This window comes from Cyclospora cayetanensis, unplaced genomic scaffold (genome assembly GCF_002999335.1).
Source record: "Cyclospora cayetanensis isolate NF1_C8 unplaced genomic scaffold, CcayRef3 CcayRef3_contig_3, whole genome shotgun sequence".
Classification (NCBI taxonomy): Eukaryota; Apicomplexa; class Conoidasida; order Eucoccidiorida; family Eimeriidae; genus Cyclospora; species Cyclospora cayetanensis.
Genome location: NW_020312258.1, coordinates 539,618 through 561,105, shown reverse-complemented (window position 1 = coordinate 561,105; position 21,488 = coordinate 539,618). Strand labels below are relative to the sequence as shown.

At 48.1% G+C, this 21,488-nt stretch overlaps 3 protein-coding genes across 3 annotated transcripts; 2 read left to right on the top strand and 1 right to left on the bottom strand.

The window, feature by feature from the left end:
* The first annotated feature begins 4,531 nt into the window (after positions 1–4,531).
* Positions 4,532–8,411, top strand: LOC34621157 (eukaryotic translation initiation factor 2 subunit alpha). Its single transcript, XM_026338749.1, has 5 exons — positions 4,532–4,845; positions 5,407–5,578; positions 5,960–6,075; positions 6,413–6,596; positions 8,232–8,411. Exons 1-5 carry the CDS (start codon positions 4,532–4,534, stop codon positions 8,409–8,411), a joined length of 966 nt encoding a protein of 321 aa, XP_026194534.1.
* A 731-nt stretch (positions 8,412–9,142) lies between these two features.
* LOC34621156 lies at positions 9,143–10,432 on the bottom strand. The gene has a single exon (XM_022734380.2). The coding sequence runs from the start codon at positions 10,430–10,432 to the stop codon at positions 9,143–9,145; it is 1,290 nt and encodes a 429-aa protein (XP_022589149.2).
* A 5,660-nt stretch (positions 10,433–16,092) lies between these two features.
* Positions 16,093–21,488, top strand: LOC34621155 (intraflagellar transport protein 172 homolog). The gene is made up of 12 exons (XM_026338748.1): positions 16,093–16,227; positions 17,188–17,513; positions 17,651–17,759; positions 17,999–18,206; positions 18,465–18,526; positions 18,704–18,790; positions 19,009–19,115; positions 19,442–19,530; positions 19,732–19,910; positions 20,110–20,325; positions 20,457–20,564; positions 20,745–21,488. Exons 1-12 carry the CDS (start codon positions 16,093–16,095, stop codon positions 21,486–21,488), a joined length of 2,370 nt encoding a protein of 789 aa, XP_026194533.1.

Sequence of the window (21,488 nt, the reverse complement as noted above, 5' to 3'; positions counted from 1 at the left end):
TCGATCCGCTGAATATTCTGTTTCTTTCACCCTAAAGTTAGCTTGTGACGTTAGCCGGTGATATCTTAGGATTTAGGGTTCTTTTGGGGGTATCAACTGACGGCAACGTTTTGTGCGCCTATGAGAAGATATCTTCTCTTTGCAGTGCCTAGCTTTTGCCCCTCGCTCAACTTCTCGGTTTCACGACGGTGTCTCAGCAGTCAATTTTGGCATAACTCGACTCGATTAGTTTCAGCGGCCTGAAGAACCGGATGAGGCACAGTCGGAAATATTCACGCACTTTGGGGGGGAGGCGGAGACCCCCTTTAAATATTCCCTTACAGCTTCAGCTTCAGTGCTTTCAGAGCTCAATCATTTTTGCCGCTGCTGTTCTGCTCCCATTTTACCCTAGAGCTTTAGGCCTGCAGGCCAGCAAGCGCAAAGGCCGGGACCTAACTCGTAGTCCTCGCGTTCTGGTATGCGTGAAGCTAAGGCGTCAAAAAGCCTCGAGAGACGAAACTGTAATCTAATCCATATAAACTATGACAAAACGCGCTCGTCTTTCCCCCCCTATGTGTTGGCTGGCCTTCGGTAAGCAGATTCGTGCAGGTGCTAGTCTGGCGAGAAAAGACGCAGGCACCCTTGCGTCTGAAGCCCGTGCATCCCCTCTGTAACAGGTCATCTACAATCTCTATAAGGAGACGCCTTTATTATTCTCCAACTTAATGCAAAATTGTAGGAAGTTCTTGAGCGTCTTTCAAGAAGTGTGCCCTCCTTTCCCTACCCTATCTCCTCTAGGTTGCCGCATGCGAGGATAGTGATAGGTAGCCTGTGTGTGCATTGTTGCACTCTCCACACATTCCAAGCAGTCACACCTAATTGAACAGATCGTTCGGCACAACCGCACACAACATAGCGCCTTTTTGTACCGGGCTAACTGTTTTCTACGATAAGTACTACATACGAACAGACAAAATCGTAAATTAGTTCTCTTTGTTGTATATCACTCGTGTTGATGATATAACCACTGTAAAAGAAAACATAGTCCGCTAAATCTTCTTTCGCGCATTTCCAAGCACACGCCCTCGTGTTCCATACATGCGCGTCGAGAACAACTGGCTGCATGCAAGACAGCGCAAAAGTTTCCCATCTATTGCTACTTCACAGGCATGAGAAAAAAATGAGTTCATCCGCGGCTAAAGTGATACAAGAGGAAAGAAGGACACATGCACACACAGCTACCAACAACAAGCGAAGGACGATACCCCCACAAAAGCGGCAGCGTAATGGCTTGCTATCGTCCAGCAGCTTATATATGTAACCCCCCTGCGACAATAAAAAGCAAGACAAGTACAAGATGTGAAGGCAAACAAAATATACTGTAGTTCAGAAGAATGGCCGCGCCTCCTTAGAGCAAAGTCCGCTAACATAGACAGACGTTCCGCACAGCACAGTCTATTTTAATTCCTAAAATAGGCAAAAGGAAGGATGCATCAACATACCTAAGAGTGGCTGGGAATAAATCTGTGTGCAGCGGCCACCTTGAAACCAGATATCCAGAACGCTTCAAGCAATACCCGCAGATGAAGATAGCCACCTCAGGCAGAGCATGTGTTGGGGAAGGACACTTACCAATGGAACGGAGAAATGCCCTTCATGCCGAATACCTTTGCTAGCCAAACAGAGTCGTTCGTAGACTCTCTCACAGGCAACGAAGCCAGCAACTAGTCCTTTGTCATCCGTCAATATTGGCTTTCCCCATTTCATTACACTAGAAGCTCCCGACCAGTGTATCCTCGGTTCTCAATGGTCCTAGACTCCGGCAGTTCCACGGCTGACTGAGGCTCCTCCGCCTCGACACCCTTTAACTTGTCCAGGTCACACACAGGAAACTGATGCTGAAGCGAGGGCCTTTACAGGCCCAACTCCTCCAATATTCATATTGCCAGTTGATGTGGAGGGAGATGTGTCAAAGGAGCAGCACTCTTAGCAAGTTGAGCAGTGAAAGTATGCGAGCAAGGTGCACGCCTATATATCTTCGCAGCTTCCTTGCTGGTGTGTTGAGGTAAGGTCTATGCTGTAATAGCTTCATATTTAGCCGCAGGTGAGACAGCGCAGACGACAAATTCACTGCACATCTAGTACCAAGTAACGCTAGGAATTCATGACTATTACTGTGAATTCGTATCAGCAAAGAATATGCCCGTAGTGCTCCTCCATATGCAATTCTATCCTCTGTACCCCCCTTCATTACACCGCAGCCTAGAAGGGGCCGTCGTTTTTCCGTGGTTCAGCTTCTTTGCTCGCCAAGCAACCTGCTTCCGCTAGGCCCAGTTTCGCTGCCCACCTGCTATGGCTTTTTATGTTCGCTGGCAGTTCTGGGTCATATGACCCAGTCTCCCGCAAGTAAAGCAGGAGGGCTTTTGTCGTAAAGTATTGGAGGCTGTCCTGGTACGCTGGTTCACTCTAGCTTTTTCTTCCCGTTCACCTAAAACTGTAGCCTACGGCGGGTTGCCAGTCCCGACATCCATAGGCTCCGAGATCTGGACTTGGCTTTTCCTTCATAACCAACGGCGCAGGAGTTGCATTAAGTGGATACTCCTTAAGCAGTCCATCACGTACAGGGGCGTCAGCGCTAGTTATTTTGTCGCTGAGTCACTGCCCATCCTGCGACCATCTGACGGGACACGTCGGGTAAATCGTAGGTAAGCCTTTGTAAAGCAGCAGTTCGTCAGCATTATGGCTTTCGCAAGCCAAGGTTGCCTATTTTAGTAGATGCCATCTATTGATAGATACCCTTACTTAAGATTTCAAGTCTCCCAAAGTCTGCTATCAATCTGGTCTCGTGAACACCGACAAGTCAGGGCTTGTATGATGGATTGGCATGTAATTATCCTTGCATGCAGACAAATTCCTGTGTATCGATTGGCGACCATCAAAGTGTCTGTATATTCACAAAACGGTCGCAAGGATCACTTTTTACCTTTATTTGCGGGGTGCAAAGCGCTGCAGTTCTCCAAAAGGTTAATCACGACTCCGAGTCTTTGCCTATCGTCACAGCTGCCAGTCTTCTTCCGGTCGGCATGCTCTCATCCACACATCCGTTTACATTTCATAGGCTGACAAGAAATGCATCTCTACCTGCTTTTTAGCTACTGCACTCACATCAGCTTGCATGTCTGCCTCTGTCGCGCCAACAGGCGTTCTGCCTTCGTTTGCTTCCGTTGGCACAGGTTTATCCCCTTCCGTTGCCACAGCAAATCAAGTATTGGATTACTAGATAGCTAATCGAGGCCCGACAATCGTTTGAAGAAATCTGACGCTTCTTCGCAGCCACAGCCAGTGCACTAGTGCGAAATAGCTGCACCCAACTCCTGCCAATTTTAAGCTTTGTTGGAGGCCTCCTTAGTGAGACACTTGGAGTCAGAATTAGCAAAAACTTGGAATGATATTTTTAAGTATTTTGCAAAAGAGCTTATCTGCTCACTTGGGGACACTCAGAGTTTCCGACATGAAGGGGGGGCGGCAGCTCGGGTGCGCGTAGCTGATTCTGTGGGCATTCCAAGCAATTATAGCTCATTGCACACACCATCTAGCGCCCCCACACAATTTTGCACCTTCTTGCTTCGAATTGACGCCTCCCTGTAATCAATACGATATACGAATACAAGCGCTTTATTTAGTTCTTTACTAATAGTAAATAATTGGTGTAGAGTTAAGTGCTGGTGTGTATGTCTGTACGTCACATACTTTTTGTATCGCAGAAGAATATGCGCATATCTTTATTATTGCCGTGAATTATGTGGATCCCAGTGATTTAATGCGAATGTGTTAAGTGCTCTGATGGTGCCGCTGCCTGTCGCAAGTGTCTCGGTCCTCTACTAGTCGTAGTCCCGCGTCTCGCCAATAGGGAAACCGGGCTAGGGAAAGACAAGCCTCTTTCTATGAAAGGACACAAAAAGTCCTTGAAGAATTTTGACTGATATTTAGGTGGGCAGCATCCTTTGGGAGACCCAGTGTAGGTGTGCGCTGCCCATATGTGGATGCAGCAGTTTGCTCCAGTGGCAGAACCCTGGCGCGGGAGTATCAATTCCCTGCTTACAGGCGGCCCTTGGCAGCGTGATGCTCGATCAAGTAAAGCGGTTATTGCTGCATTAAATAAATGCAACTGAATCATCTGCTGTTAATTCTTCTCTCCTGTGGTAAGCCCCACTGGCGGCATCAGCTAAGGGCGCTTGAGTTTTCAAATCTCTAGAAAGTTGTACTGGCCTTTCCGTTTAGCAGACAAATTTGGACTGAATGGCTGAGCTATGAGCTTCGAAGACAACAGTTTACGGCTCATTGCCAAATTTTATTTAGGTACCTGTAAATCACCCCTGCAACCGCCGCAGCCCCACGTGCTCTTGAAATGCGCAGGGGTACCATGAACTTTTTACCGCCTGTCCGTCGACTTTTGGCACCTTATGCAAAGTTCGGGGTTATTTTCGCTGGTATTTACCGTATAGAATCGGAGTAGGCCCCTTTTCCCCACTCAATAGCGTTATACGCCAAGATGGCGCAGCAGCCGGGTGGGTCCGACCCGGTGGGGAGCCAAGTGCGCTCAAGTTTGGGCGACTTGCGGTTCTATGAGCGAAAATTTCCTAACTTGGAGGAACTTGTGATGGTTAAGGTCCAACGTATTGCGGAGATGGGGGCTTACGTGTCGCTCTTGGAGTACAACAACATGGAAGGCATGATTCTTATGTCAGAGCTGAGCAAAAGGCGTTTCAGGAGTGTCACGAAGCTTGTCAAAGTCGGAAGACTTGAAGCAGTCATGGTGCTCAGAGTGGACGCTGTCAAGGGATATATAGACCTTAGCAAGAGCAGGTAACTTGAAAACATCGATGAAGCTGTTCTAGAACGCTCGATCCTTTTTTTTTGTAAAAGTGTTGCCTAATGGACCAACTGTATGATTTTCGATTGAAAGTACCACATCAGCCGAAGGGTAACGCTGCAAACACTTGTCTTCCATTGCACGGAACTGGAATGAGCTAATTATTATTCCTGGCCGGCGGTTTAAATACTGAACGCCCCGCTCTGGCCGGCTTCATCGTTTTTACGGCGACTTTAACGCATTCTCCTCCACCAATGATATACTTTATCGTAGATTTATTCCAACTAAACTGCATCGATTACCAGACCTTGCTTGTATTTGGCTGGTGCACTTCCGGTATTGTACAAAAGTTGGACAATTCCACCAGGTTCCGTGTGGCCACATCGCTGTGTTGAGCCATTCCGCTTCAAACTCCGAACAGCCCGTCGATCTAATTCATACGATTTTTGTCTAAACTGTAGACCTCATAGCTGCAAGCTGCCACCCCTTCCTCCCCTCTTTGTATGCATGCAGAGGGTTTATTCAATTTCGTGTTTTTCTTCTGCCTCCTGCAGAGTTTCTCCGGAGGATATCGTCAAGTGCGAGGAGCGATATTCGAAAGGGAAAAAGGTGCACCAAACAGTTCGTCACGTCGCTCTCAAACATAAGCTGAGGGTCGACGAGCTTAATGCTAAAGTCATTTGGCCACTTTACGAAAAATATGGACATGCGCTGGATGCCCTTAAGGTAAAGAGAGACAAAAAAACGCAGTGGAATTACCATTTAGCCTATTTTGCAGGTCTTGCTCGAACAGTACATACGACAAGAAATCATAACAGCGATAATGCCGTTATCTCCCCTTTCGTGTTACGCGTCTGTCCGGTGTGCTGGCACTCGCCTTGCCCTGTGCTGCTACCCTTAATAGTCGCGTGTCAATATGAGGGGTAAACAAGCGGAAGCAAAGAGGGACATCTGTCTGCCGCTCCCACAGTTGTTCCGACGTGGGCGCGTCCTGAGAGGGTCCTACATTCATGGTTTCATGCCGACCCACTAATCTTAAAATTACATCTGTCGGTAAGTACTTATGATATTCTCTTTTATTGCTTGCTTTCGTTTTTTTAATGGTAGGCAGCAGCTCTGGACCCTGACGAAGTGTTTGGAGGGTTAGAGGTTGCGGAGGACGTTAAGCAGTCGCTGATCCAGGATATTCAGCTCAGACTCGCACCCCAGGCTCTCAAACTTAGGTGTGTACTTTAGGCTATTTGATTGCAATTTCATCCTTGGTTTCATAGGTTAGAATGATTGCCCTTTTCTTTTCTCTTCGCGTGTTTTCTGGTGGTCGTTTGCCGTGTTGTTTGGTTTTTGCCCTGCTGGTGTAAAGGCACATTTCCGAACACCATTTTGTGGATATTTTTCTTAGTACTTCCAATTCCGTACCTCATCGTTCCTCCATGGCAGAAAGTTATTGACTTCGAAATTTCACTTTGAAAAAGGGACGGACATTCTAAGCAGCCAAAATACCTGCTTTTACATCTCACGCCAGGAGAGCCAGCGCGAGATTTGCTACTGTCCTTGTTACAGGGCCCGAGTGGACGTATGGTGCTTTGGCAAAGACGGTATAGACGCAGTGAGAGCTGCTCTTAGCGCCGGGAAAGAAGTTAGCGATGAAAAGGTTGAAATAATAGTCAAGTTGATTGCGCCGCCGCAGTACGTGGTCGTCACCTCGTGCTTTGACAAGGAAATGGGCATGCAAAAGATACAAGAGGCAAGTCATTAAATGCTTCTGTTTGGCATTCTGTATTATCATCCAGCGTTGACTCTATACCCAATGCAAGAGAACTGGTGTAATGAGGCTTCGTACCGAGCATGAAAGCTGCGAAATGCGTGTGAGCCTGAGGTCGAACATTTCATGGTGGGTTCATATTCACTGGCAAAGTGTCTTTCATACTTTTAGATGAGGAATGTGTACGGCTTGTGCACGCTTCTGGTGGATACACGGGATAAATGATACTTTCTCAGACCTTTTAGACTTGCATTTTCACACATGTAACTGTATCGTCAGGTGATGCTGTCCCTCAATTCCACTGCACTTAGCTAATATACCGTATGTTCGTATTGTTTTAATGGTATGTGTATATGTACGGATGGTTTGGCGTGGAAATTTTTGATTTATTCCATTTCACCTTTGGTTCTTGCGGAGAGATGAGGGTACTTCAGGAGTGACCCACCCGCTAGTATCACGTGTATTGCTGTTATAGTACTCTGCAGATAGGCAGCTGTGTGGCATTTAATGTTAGTACCTGTGATGTTTTGCTTCGGGAAGATTATTCCCCTTACGTGTTACGCGTCTGTCCGGTGTGCTGGCACTCGCCTTGCCCTGTGCTGCTACCCTTAATAGTCGCGTGTCAATATGAGGGGTAAACAAGCGGAAGCAAAGAGGGACATCTGTCTGCCGCTCCTACATTAGTTCCGACGTGGGCGCGTCCTGAGAGGGTCCTACAGGCCAAGCAGCTCAAGTGACACATAGTACTATCTTTTGTTAGTGTTACACTCAATGGTTAATCTAAGAACTTTCATATTCAAGCAGCCATAAACGGGTTGCTGCTTTTACTAGCAGACTGCTGTTAATTGACAGCATCTTGTTTGTCTTCGATAATCGTAGCTGTGTCCCTTGTAGTTATCACAAAATTGTCTGGTTCTGCATCGACGGCAAAAGAATGGAGCTCCGGGACTATGTGGCTGGGGAGATCAATTTTATTACATGATTATTTTCATAAAATTTTTGATTTGTGGCTATTGGTGAAAACTTGAGCGCCTTCGCTTTACGTTGACACATTTACGTTTTGAAGAAACAGTGCTTCTGGTGGTTGTGTGGTTCTCATGCTTAGGCTATTAACCGGATCAGCCAGACAATTAAAGGATATCGAGGCGGCGATTTCAAGCAGCAGGGAGAGGTACGGAGGTCGTGGGGAAGGCGTTTCGAAAACTTTTTGATGCATGCAACTATAAGCACGTTCATTGTGGTCCCCTTTGGTATTAAGCGCCTGTCATCGGTTTCTTGGCACTTGGCACGCTCTGTACTGCTGCCTTCAATAGCAGTTTGTTGGTTGAGTGATCAACAATTGGAAACGAAGAGGGAAACCTGTCTGCCGCCCGTACCATCGTTCCAACACGGCGGCTTCCTGAGTTTTTTCCGACACAAATGGGCCGTGCTTCACTAGGCTTCATGCCTTGCTGCTCCTACCTGAATGACTCCATGACAGTATATACCTTTATTTTCTGCATTCGGATACTTGCTGAATGTATTCCTATGCTCGCCGTAAACGCTTCATTCCCATCCCCCACGCTTTTTGTGCCTTTTAAATCTTTTCCTGTTGTACTTGTTACCCTTTTTTCGTAGATTATGGTTATGGGCACCGAGGAGGAGCGGCGCTTGGAGGAGTTGTTGCTTGACGAATCGGACTCTGAGGAATCCGATGTCAGCAGCGAGGAAGACGAAGGGATGGGGAGAGTGGAGGGCGACGTACCTCAAGACGAGGTCGAGGAGAAAGAAGGAGATGAAGGAGTTGCTGCCGCTTGAGGAGGAAAAAGGAAGTTAATGGCACGGTGTTTGTTTTTGTTGGTCAACGCATTTGTACTGGCGAGTGCTTTTTTGTCAAGGCAAATGCGAAGACAAGGACGTCGCAGATCCTCTGCAGCGCAAACTTCGCAGGATTTTGTTCCTTGTCACGTGAGAAATTTTTACTCTCAATGTTTAGCACAGCTTCCCTCCTCTCGTCTTCCCCTACCCTTGCCTTGCACTCCCCTCTCCAGGACTCTAAGTGAGTGGGCCTTTACATCGGCAGACTCCTGTTGAGTAGCCTAAGTGACTGAAGTACAAAGCAGGAGACAACGCGATTCTCTGTGGAGGCACTCCAAATGCGATTTCCCGATCCTGGGAGTCCTGAGGTTGAGACAAAAAGCGGCTCGCGGCAACCCACATTATTAATAGCGTTGTTTATGTTAACAATGCGTTTCTGCTCATTAGCAAGATTAAGTAGCCAATAAAAGAGTCTAGCGGCTCCACTGTGCCACTATAGACTGCAGTCATGTACACTAGAAAGGACAAAGCTCCCACAGTTCAATTTAACGCCAGAGGCCGCAGCGGTTTTGTTACGCCATCTGCGATTCCAAAGAAGAGAAGACATTTTATAGGAGCCAAAACTGCTATCTTGGAAGAGGTATCGCAGCTGTGGGTTTGGATAGTTTGGCCAAGTGCTGTCAAATGTATGGAAAACTTTCATCTTAAGGTAGACTGGCTGGTCCTTCGCGTTACGTCTCTTCATTCCTTCCAAAATGGGGATACTCTTCTCGGTCCAAGAGACCTAGGCATTCCTCAGCCTTGTGTAGAGCAGGGACAAGCCAGTCGTCTGGGGGACTAATAGTGTCGGCTTTTTCAGGGTGACTCTCTGCCACGCCCTTTCCAGTGTGGGGTGAACTCCTAGAACAACGCAGTTGGCTGTGGCTCAACCAAGCGTCGGCAAGTGAACTGACGGGCTCCAATGTGGCCTCACTCCCCTCTAGCAGCTGGGCGTCCACTGCGAGGAACATCAGGCGTTTCAGACAGCGGTTCGTATGACCTACAGCGCCGTGTTGCTGCAAAAGGGGCAAGTGACAGAGGTATACATGAGCGTAGCAGCGCAATAACCGACGAACAATCAGAGAGGCCGCTCCTCGAAGGGCGTCGTCCTCCTCCTCCACCTGCGTGTCATCTTCTGCGGAGCCGATAGCTATAGGGGAAGGAGGGAACACATGCGGATCGTCCAGTTGTCGAACTGCCCACGACATAGTGGCTGAGATATATTCGCGTGCAGTGGGGACAATGCGCGTGCCTGTTTCTGAGCCTGCATGAACTCTTGTGCGTTTGGTGACTCCAACTGGATTGTCCGTTGCTTCGTTTGCTCCGTGCGCATCTTGGTGCTCTTCCGCTATTTTGGTTGTTTTACTGTCTGTAGCCATAATCACTTGTGCATCACCATCTGTTGGCGTTGTGTGTCTTTGCACCGGCATCAATCTCCTCTTTGGGGCACTTGGCGCAGCTGCAGCAAAGGCGATTGCAGGATCCAAGAATCCAGTGTCTCCCCGGTGCTGCATGCAGGATGCTGCGGGGAGGCCTAGTGATGGACAGCTGCACGCCTCCCACAAGGAAGAAAAAAGCAGCTGAGCTTCTTCAATGGCCTGCAGTAGCAAGTGGCGCAACCAGTCGCGCTGAGGTAGAAATTCAGGCGGGCGCATGGCACTGCGCAGCCCGATATCGCCTAATGAGTAAAACAGAGCGTCTGACGGCGAAGTAGGAGGGGATACTGATATCTTGTCTTCAGTGGATTTTGCCGTCGGTGGAACCATAAGATCACTGGGTTCAGCAGACCACAGTAGCAGGCGTTGTGCGTCCTCCACTGAGCCAGCAGCTTCAGACGGCAATACATCGTCTGCATCTTGATGGGCACTGTGAGACCCATCAATTCCCAGCGTCACATGGTTCGCAGAGTCCGCATGTGTTCCTTGCTCGGTAACGGCCAGCAGAGTGCCCCTACGGGTGCTCAATTCCTGGGCTTCCTCCATCGCTATGGCTGCTGCCGAATCGTAATGCCTTGTCTGGAAAAACTCGGTTCAACAGTGTCCCAGCGTCCACAAAGCTCTTGTTAATTCTCTTTTAAGTTCACTGAAAGCTTATACCTGTGATTTTCTTTATCTGTTTCTTCGGGAATAGCGCAGTACTTCAGGGGCTGAGCAGCATGAAAAGGTGCTGGCTGTGCGTTGCTTTGTTGCAGCCAAAATGCGAGAAAAGAGTAAGGTTTTGAAAACAGTAAATATTGGTTGTTGTTAAGTGCGATGTATTTTGTATTTGCCAGAATTTGTCTTCAATGCGCCGCGCAAGGAACCAGCAGTGGCCCCTTAGGCTGCCCAATCGTCAACCGAAACACGGAATAATACCCTCGCTATATGTGTGTTTCTCTTGATTTTGAAGTGTAATAGGCTTTCATAGATCAGTTACCTTTCCAATTAGTGTGGGGTGACAGATGGAATAATATGACAAACGACCAGGCGCTCGCGCGCTTGGCGGCAGCGCTGCGCTATATAATGTCAAAAGCCATTCGTCTTTGGGGTTAAAGCCCAGATTCAATGTTACTGTGTGATATACACCTTCCTTAATTCAATGATTTAGGTCTATTGCTGTTTCACGCCAATTTTCCCATGGGACATCTTTTGTAAACGGCCAAGAGGACACTGGGGATCTAGCATTGAGTGACCCTGGAAATCCTAAGGACCGCTGCCCTTATTTCTCTCTTGTTCATGGTACACTCCTTCCTATAAGATAAATTTTGGAATTTTAATGCTGTTTGTGGGAGTGCTATTGCTGACATTGGGATTACGCGCCGCTTTAGGTAAAGGGCTCTCTGCACAAACAAACAAACACCATGCAAGAAAGCCAACCCCGTTCCCAGGGTATATTTACGTTCATCTGCCGCGTTTGGCAACAAAACTTTTTACTGACTGCGCTTGTATACCGCATTAGCCTCAATGTAGGCTTGTAGGCATCGGAACTTCCAGTTTAAGACCCTCGTTGGCCCGTTGAAGGAACAGAAGAGCAAGACGAGAGGCATTGCTTGATAGAAGTAATAGGAAGCTGCGATTGACTAAGCATTTCCTGCAGCCTTAAAAATGCGCAATGATGGCGGCCATTACTCAGGCAGCTGATCCTTGTGTTGAGAGGGAAAATTTTGTTGATCTCTCTAGCAGCAGTCCCGTAGATTCGTCTTCTCCCAAGATGCATAAGCTAGATGCCGCTTGCCCATCAGATAAGACCGCAGCCATGAGGTGGACACACCTTCTTTATGAGTGTAGCCTGCAGAAAGCGCCCTCTGGGCTTCATAGCGTAACAGCCTTAGCCTGCAGTCCGCAAGGGACTCGGATATGTGCTGCAACAAACGACAGATTTTTAAGGTTTCTGGGTGGGCCCCCAGGCACCGATGAAGCTTTTCTTGCAAGGGCAGCAGATAAAGGCAAGGCACTACATCTTGTAACTGGTAGGACCCTCAACGCATACAGTCTACGTTCCTCGACGTTCCTCCATGAACAGCGTAGATAGACACTGTTTAATTGAGCAGCCATAGCATATTTAATACACTATGATATGTAAAGTAGCTTTGGATGCCTTCAGGGATTGCATTCAATCATGACGGTTCGCAGCTGGCTGTCACACAAAGCGATGGCGTAGCACACGTGTACGGGGTCAATACGGAAGGAAGAAGGTGTATCTGCTGTCGTCTGCCTGTGGAGTGCCCCGCCACTTGCGTGGCTTGGGCCATAGGTGGTAGCCGGCTCCTCTTTATTGGGCTTCAGAATGGCAAAGTTCGTGTTGCAGATGTACCAGCAAATAAATTAGGAGCTCTTCACGAGGCACACAGGTGAGTCCATCCAGAACAATTGCACGTCAGCTCTTCCCTCTCGTAATGCGCTTCAATGCTTTTTTTTGTGACTCTTTGGAGCATGATAGGCACAAAACTGAGCGCCTGATGCACTCAAGAAAAGACTTTCGCTGTGACCTGAGCCCAGACTTACTTCAGCCCCAGGCTGTGGGACTTTGATACCACGGCTCCCTGCAAGCATTCTTTTCTGTTTTCAGCCCAGTAACATGCTTGACCTGCACCACGGACGGCACTTTAGTTATTTCCGGTCACCGCAATGGCCAGGTGCTCTTGCATAATCTTCTTCGAGGATCCTCTTCAACAGGGCTGCGTACTGTCGCAAAGTGCATTCCTTCACTGCAACACGCCTCTTCCAGCTGTTTCCCCACTATACAAGACCATTTCAATACTTAAATGTTGGCTTATTACCAATTCGGTGCATTAGAGCATCGTATTGATAACCAATAAGGAGAAGAGAGCAACTGCGCTTAATAATCTGTGTATGTTTAAAAGGGGAATTAGAAATTGTTCGGTAAGTGATCAGTCGATCGACACGCCCCCAAATTATTCCCCCCAGAGCAATGCGCTGAACACTTTTAGGCTTCGAGCGCCAGTTACTTCGGCGCACATACAAAATGATATTCTGGCATGCGCTGCCGGTAATACGATAAGTTTCATTGGACTGGATGGAACCATGGTAGGTTAGTAATGTGCACTGTTGAGCTCAAAGAATCGCGTGAAAGAGGCTAGTCAGCATAATGTATAGCCTGTAGCAAGGCGGTGCCCCCAATTTCACCAAATCTGGCTATAAATCAAAAAAATTACATCTTTGTCCTTTTTGCATTCGGAGAATACCTCTGCAGCCACCTGATACGATAAAGTTCACGTTGTGGGGGTACTAGTGAGGACTGAGGGATTATTTACGATAAATTGTTGTTCATTGGACTCTATTTTCGTTTAGCTCAAACAGATCGGCACGGCAGTTTCCTCTGCATTGATTTCGTGGCATCCACATGGACCGTGGCTGGCAGTGGCGTCCGGAGAGGAAGTAACATTGCTCAAGAAGCCATTACTTACCGTTGTAAAGAAGCCTGAACCGAATGAACGACATCATATAGCAAGGATATCTTGCCCAGGCATAGTTGCCGTAACTGCAATGGCCTGGGAAGCAGATGGTGTTACGCTTTGCGTTGGGACTGCCCGAGGGTCCATAGAAAAGTTATGTGCGTTTCATAAAAAGCTTACGGACAACAGGGTGGAAATTGTGCTCACGCTCTGCAATACAGTAAGCCGGAGAAACAAAAATTGAGATGGATTTCACCCTCTATTCGCGTACTTGAATTTTCGCAGTTGTGGGGGAGGCAACAAGCGCATAGCTTATGTCTAGAGCCTCGAGCCCCCATAGAGTCTGCAATTAGAAGCTTGCATCTCAATTTTTACCTTGCTATAATCAAAGCCAACAGCCTTATGCTATGTTTGTTCCCAGTTGGTGGAGCGAACCTCCAAATCGGGTCCATGGCTTATTTTACACCGGGATCACGATGAATTTGAATGGGTCGATATGCAACGGCCAGTTTTGCAGAGTCCAGGCCCACAGGAGCACCTAGTGCTTGCTTTCACGAAGCAGTATGCGTTGGGAATTGCCCTGACCTCGAGGAAAGTCTACAAATTATCAGTGATGCCAAAAAAGGAACTTAAGTGGTTAGCTGAAAGGAACGGATTTTGCCTCTTTCATGAGGTGCGCCATTCATAGGCACGGGACACTGTGGGTTCTACATGTTCGGACTCAATACATAAATTGTAATCGTTTGCTCCTTGTAGTTACAGTAATGACAGCCCCTCATGGATACGGGAGAGCTTCCGTTTCGTTTAATCTAAAAGATATGCAGCGGTGGAAATATCGTTGTTGTTCAAGCTGCGTGAACTATTGCCCTAACCTTTAGAGTAATCAGGGGCAAAACGCGAAATGATTTAAATACGTATTAAAAGTATAATTGTAAGCTTAACCATAGAATCCCAATGTCTATTGTTATGCAGGCAGCCTCTGCTAGCGAACACGTTGGACAGATATACATAATTCGAGATAAGACAGGGGAGACAGGTAGGGCATAAGTCCAGAGCCTCAATTCCTTGGCTCTTCAATTACCTGGTATATAGCGCTTACTCACGGGTTCCTGGAGAAGGTTGCTCTCAAGGTATGATGGCATTCTTGGAGCTGCTGCTACGTGTATGCACGCTGCAGTGCGATACCATATTGCTTCACGCGCCTCCCCAGATTTAATTTGTCTCAGGCACTGCCGAGTAGGTTACCTTGTGGTACAAGTGTTTGCGAACTTCCTTGATCAACAGTGATTCATAGGCTGCCACTCTATCAGAGGGGCCAGTGTACGCTAACCAGCAACTGTTTTCCTTCCGCTATAACTCAATCATAACTTGTTTGGCTTGAGCGTATGCAGCTTAATGGTTTGATTCTAGCTCATCTGGTGGACAGGCAGACGATAAGGTGACCCATCGTAATTCCCCTTGCGTCCAGCAAGAAAATAATCACCTGGCTGCATCCATACGTTATTAGTACGTTTTCCGAAACAACGATAGGTACGATTTTCTAGCTCCTTCGCTTTATCTGAATGAGTAGGGTTACAAACATTTCGTCAGGACAGCACGTGACGAGCCTTCATGCTGACTTCCCACTCAGATGGCTGGGCCTTGCAGAAAGGTACTCCTCAAGCACATGCACTTAAACGATACCGCATGCAATCGGCAAAACTCCCAAGGAAGGGATGGTAATGAGGCTGCTGCACAGAAGAAGTACCTTGCTTGGGGTTTACATGCATGGTGTGGTATTGCCAGAAGCATAGTCTTCGTAACAGGAGAAGGGCAACTAATGATAGCTCCTCTGGATGATGAAGGAAAGACAGAACAGTCGTTGCGGCGTCACGTGCTTCTTACCAACTGCTCGAAAGCAGCTATGCTGAGCGACAAGGGTCTACTTGTTGCCCAGAAGAATCACGACATCTTTATTTGGTATCAAGCGAGACTATTAAGATTACGGCGTGCACGTTGTTGACGCTGTAGCTTATGTAATCCGTTGGCCGCTACCACGCAGTGGCACAACCGGCATGAAATGGCTCTCCTGTGCCAGTTTGATATAATTATTGAGAGGTTTTTTTGTCCTTGCCAGGGAGGTCTCCACGTTTGTCGCTGCTAGATCCGCACCCTAAAAGACAAGGAGGGCCTGTTTGAGAAGTAAAAGGCTTGACAGTAGCCATGTTTGTGAAATTATTTGTATTCACAGGTATAACGTTGAAAATTTCAGAAGCATCGACGTGATTCAGGCCAATGGCTCTTTAATTGGTCTTGAAGCCTGCCATGGCGACATACTAAATAACTCTTCAGATGGGCAGGAGGAAGTAGTACTAGTGGTAAAGACTCGGAATGGAACAGAAGAGCGCCATTGTCTTTGTCCCTTGAAGATGAAGTACGAGCGCTGCCTTGGCCTTCGTCAATATGAAGAGGTGTGTACACATGGAAGAAGCAATACTGCGAGGCATCGCAAGAGTCCCCTGAATCCTTAGCATTCAATGTTTAAAGCTCTCCAATACCGTCGGTAGATACTCGATCAAAGTGATTCCGATGCATTGTTGGCCTTGATGCTGAGCTCTTTGCGCATGAATACAATAGGCACTGTCTTTACTTTCAAATTTGCCGGAGTCAGCGGCTACACGCGAGCGGTGGCGCCGCTTAAGGGCTTCCTTGCTCGACAACACCTCACTTGAGATGTTGCTTGCTGAGCGAGAACAAGTAGACAGTAGAATGCTGGAGGCCCTTCAGCAGCGGATAACCCTCGCAGCCCGGGCAGCGGCAGCCGCAGGAGATATAGCAGATGCGCAGTTCCTGGAGGGCTTGCTTGAAGACCGTGGCTTGGGAAACACTGAGAAGAGTATAGAGGCGAGAATAATACGGCAAAAAGCAGGGTCAGCGGCGAAACATACGTCGTAGGCTTATTGCAAGCAGGTTTCGCATTTAGTGGAAAGTTGGATCCACGTCTATGTGTGTACCATGTTTATGGGTCTTCTAAGCACCAGAGGCAACTAGCAACAACGGGCTCACTCGCAGTTCTGATATACTCAAGATCTTATTAGGCAAATAGCTTGACAGCTCCACGGAAGATGCAGACGCGAGACTCACAAGCACGAAAGTATCTGGATGAAATGTCCTTACCCCACCTACTTGAGAACATGTTTTTTGCTTTTTTCACTCATACATCTCCTTGATCAATTTTTTAGCATCGCGGCCTTCAAAGGCGAATTCTCGCAAGCAGAAAAACTACTTCTTCAGCAAGGAAACACTACTGAAGTTGTGAAGATGTACCTGCAACTACATAGGTGTCGTCCACTCCATTAATTCTTGTGTGCTTTATTTCTACGCTCACAAACCGCTTGCACACAGCAGCTGCTTTGAAGGCAGTGGCTCCATGAGTCGCGTTAACCTCTCCCGGTACTGCTTGCTGCCGATTGAAGTTCTTATTCTTCGCAGCAAATGAACATTCGGAGCTGCTAATGATCAAAATAAACTACGGACAACACGAGGTATCAAGGCTTTTTCGTAGATGTTTGCACTTTATTTGCAGATGGACCGACTGTATACGAGTGCTGGAGCAGCACGATGCATCACAAGCAGAGAACATAAAGCATCAATACAAAGAATGGCTGCTCAAGGAACAGAGAGTATGCTGTTTCATTGTTTACGAACGCAGAAGCAACCCGGCTAGCTAGTGGATCTTAAACCGTATTGCATGCTTGCGTATGTCAGCTGCCGTGATAAAGGTTTTGGGAAACAAACTGATTGCCTGAGGCTGCCAATGTATACACAGCTTTGAGTTTGGTTCCTGCTTCGTCTTCCGTGCAGTTCGAAGAGGCAGCTGGCATTTTCGCTAGAGAGGGACAAGTGAAAGAGGCAGCAGAGCTGTTTCTCAAAGGCCGAGTTCCTGCCAAGGCAGCTGCTCTCATTTGCAAGTCTTTGCCTCCCGCAGAAACTTCTCCTGGCCAGCCTTTGGGGATTCAGAATGCACAAGGGAAAGTGGATGACCTTAGAGGATTCGTACCAGTCGGGATGTTCTCTCCCAAGCTTATTGAGAGCACTGTCGAAGAACTAAAAAGGATCGACCTTCATGAGGTGGCAGCAGATTTGTTGGCACACTTAGGGCATTGGAGAAAAGCCTTGTCTTTGCACCAGTAAGATGCAAGCCCCTGCAGTTCCCATGGTTTGCTCTTGAAGCACCGCCAATCCGCCAGAGGTGGCCTGCTTATTCACACGCACACAGCAGCTTCCATCCCAACGCTTAGAGGAGTGTGGTGTTCAAAAATTGCAGAAAGTGCCGAAACTTTCCGAAGGCAGTGGCGATTGCCGAGGCGGTGGCACGTGATGCGTTGCCCAGTCTGTACAAAAGCTGGGCAGAAGCTAATTTGGAAGAAGGGAAAGTAAGCTTGGCAATGCTTAAGTTTATTTGGAAAATTCTTGTACACTTGCTAAAGCTTTTATTAGTGGCTAAAGATACGGAATCGATAGTGATACGTGCCCATGATGGTACAAGCGTACGTCCAGAAGCATGATACGGGCAACGTTTCTTTAACAGGTTGTTGAGCCAATGGGCTCCGAGATCCTTCTACCTGTCCGTGTACAGCTTTTCAATAGGAAACAGACCTAGCTGTGTGTTTAGGTTGAAGAAGCAGTGGCACATTTTATCAAAGCGGGATGCAAGGATAACGCTGTTGAGGCTTGCCTAAGCGGCGGACTTTGGCAGAAGGCCCGGCAGCTGTTAAAAGGACAAAGAGATGAAGCGTCTGTCCAGAAGTTGCTAGCAGTGGCCCGAAAACTTGAAGATCAAGGAGACATGTCTGAGGCTGAGCAAGCGTATCTTGAGGTCAGTAGTGGTTTATACTATCTGATACATTGATGCACAACACTTGATAAGTCCATGTCTTCCAAGTGCCTGTCCCAACGGCACTTCAAAAAATGCTAACACCTTGTAGAAGCTTATTTTTTGTTGTACTACCTACTTTGACTGAAAAGAAAACGCCACCTGCTCGTCGGGCTGGGGCGTTCAAAGGCCTGTGCCTTAGACGCTTGCTTCATCTTCAATGGTAAGGCTCAGCAATTTGATATGGCTGCCATCGTGTAGGCAGATGCCGTGGAAAGAGCTGTTAGGATGCGTCTAGAACGTGGACAATTAGCAATAGCGCTTAAGGCAAGCTGTGGCCCTGGCTGACACAGATAATGATTATTCTGCGAGAGGGCTTCATGACCTCAAACGGCATATGGGACTGGCTAGCAATATCGTAAGAATGCAGCTGCTGCAGTGTGGCGTTCCCAATGGCAAAACTGGCTCATCTGTGCTTTGTATCTCGTGATTTCTGTGACACAGATTGTTAGAAACGCCCCATCAAGAGAAAAGTTACGCCCTTTTATGCAGCAGCTTGCGCAGCAGTTGGCGGCCGGAAAAAAATTCGAGGTATGACTTGAAGCCTCCGCATCCGTTTCTTATCAGAAACCCTTGAAACTATTGTACTCCATCTAAAAGAACAATATAACAAGAGACTACAAGAAGTCAATATCGGGACGAACAATGAATATGTAGAGAAATGTTTCTCCAACGCGTGCCACAGATGTGTTGCTATTCTGTTTCCTGCCTTGCCTTGATGGGTCCTTGCTCATCGAGCACTCTCTTAGGACGCTGAAGCAGTGCTGCTGGCCATAGGTGACGTCCAGGGAGCTCTCCAATTGCTGCAAACGCACAGCCAGTTTGACCGGCTCATACTTCTTATTGACACTCAGTGGTAAGCAACTTCCTGACAGAAGAAACACGCAAGCCCATTTGCTAACTAGGCCATACGGCACTGTAAGCAATTTTCGGCAGTTTTCATTGCGTTCCACGAACGGACGCACGCATTTTAAGTGGCCTAAATCAGGACCTGAGCAATTTTGCGTATTGGTCCACCAATAGTTCACTTTCGCTTCACAAAAGCCTTGTGTTGTGTGCAAAGCGGCTTTTTCTCATCCCTTCTCGTCAGAGTTTCCTATGAGCTGCTGAGCCACTACAGGAGGTCTGTAGTTGTGATTAACGCCTCTTCTCTCGCTGTTTTATTGCTTCCGTGCGCTGCAGCCCTGCCGAGCGCGATGCTATCTGTATGCGGCTAGCCTCGCGACTCGCTGACATCGGTAGCTATTCCGATGCCGAACGCTTTTTTCTAGGTAAGCCGACACATTAGGGTCCATGCTGTGTCCCTATTTTATACATGGAATGCTGGCTTCTAGTTCACGCTCAAGGATTTGCATTGTAGCAGCTTACTAGATCCGTGAAGGGGGAACGACGCAAGAGAAGACCGCCACACAAAGTCGTAGCAGACTTTGGTAAGCTGCCGGCTTCATGTTGGATGGATTTTGTGGTTTCAGCTTGTGGGGCATGGCAACAAGCGGCCGACATGTACGCTGACGTTGAAGACTGGGCTGCTGCTTGCCGCGTGGCGGCGTCTGAAGGGGGAGCCGCTGCTAGTCGGCGCATGTGCCTGCGTCACGCCCAAAAGCTCCTACGTTTACGGGGCCCAAAAGCTGCTGTACAAATGTTGGTTGAGGTACGCTGGAGACTGGCAACAGTAATAGCATCAACACCAGGCAGGGAGCAGAGTAAGACAGATACTACCAAAAGCCGATCAATGTGCATCGTACTACCTGCAGGAGCTGTTTGGTGGGATGATTAGCGCCATACCAACACTCAAGTAGATTTGCATTGGCTTGCCTTATTGCCTTCCTGCCTTGTGCGAATTGGCTCAGCGGGGGGAGTGTGGCGCTGCAGTAGAGTTGGCGGTAGAAAACCGAGAATTCCCTCTGGCGATAGAGACTGCAAGGAAGCATTGTTTAGAAAAGACAAAGGAGGTTTATATGCAGCTAGGAAGGCATAAAGAGGCTTCTGGAGACACGTCTGAGGCTGAAAACGCATACTTGAAGGCACAAGCTCCTGAAGCGGCCATCGCACTCTACAAGAAACGTGTCCGTACATGCAAATGGACATTAACCCCATGTCTGCCACTGGTGTAGTCCCAAGAGATTGTGTGACAGCCACGACGATTAGATGCACATTCATAGAGAGACGTGCTCCTGGCTGGCTATCCAAAACTCAGGGCAAGTGGACGGAAGCCGTGCGACTTTCGAGACAATTTCGGCCAGCAGCCTTGCAGCAACTATTGATGGAGCAGGCTAAGACTTGTGTACTTTCTGAGGATCTCGAGGTCCATGCCTTCCCAGTACCAAAAGGCGCAAGTAGCATGTGCCTCGTTTCCCAGAGACTCGTGTTCCTGATAGCTCAGCATTCATCACAATACCTCGTTACCGAACAGCGAGAATTTTCGGATGACCCCAGAGTAGAAGGCTTTCACCGCTCATAGTACCTGTCCTCTGCTGCCTTCCAGGGAGCTCAGGCGGCCTTGTTAGAAGCAGGGAGAGCCGATCTAGTAGTTCAGCTCCTCTTGCGGAAGGAGCAGTGGGCCGCCGCGGTTCGCCTGTGTGGGGAGAAGGCAAAGGAGATGTTACCGTGGGTGCTTCAGCAGTATAACAATAAGAAGCCGCAGTTCGAATCGATACAGGAACTTCGAGAGTTCTGCAAAGTACGCCATTCAGACCAGTCGCACGGCTGTCTCCCACAAAACTGCAGAGAGAAACCCGTGTTCTGCCGTTCGACTGGCAACCTAATACCCTTACCGCGGATATTCATTCAAAAAAAACTTAAAGGCTCTAAGCGGGTGTCCAAATCCGTTAATCAGGCGTTAGAAGGAGTCGGAGCAACTGAAAACGCAATAGATGTCTGCCTCTCAACGGGCGAAGTACTCACTGCCGATCTCCAGGAGTTGCGCCCTTTTTGGATGACCGCAGTACTTCCACACCCTTTCAATATGCTAAAGTTTAAATGTAGAATAGTCAGTTTCATTCCGGGAACATCACCGCACGTAAGTCTTGTAGCACCAGAAGGGTCTCAAGGAGTACGGCAAGAGGACCAGAGACAACGAGTTGTTTTGTTTGCTTCTGCTAATGCCGTAGGTGACGCTTGCCCGGGCACTCGGACCCTCGCGGCATGCGGCTGTAGCATCTGCAGTAGCGCAGAAGCTACGGCTTGCCGGCGATCTTGCCTCTGCCGGGGAGCTTTACATGGCAGCTAG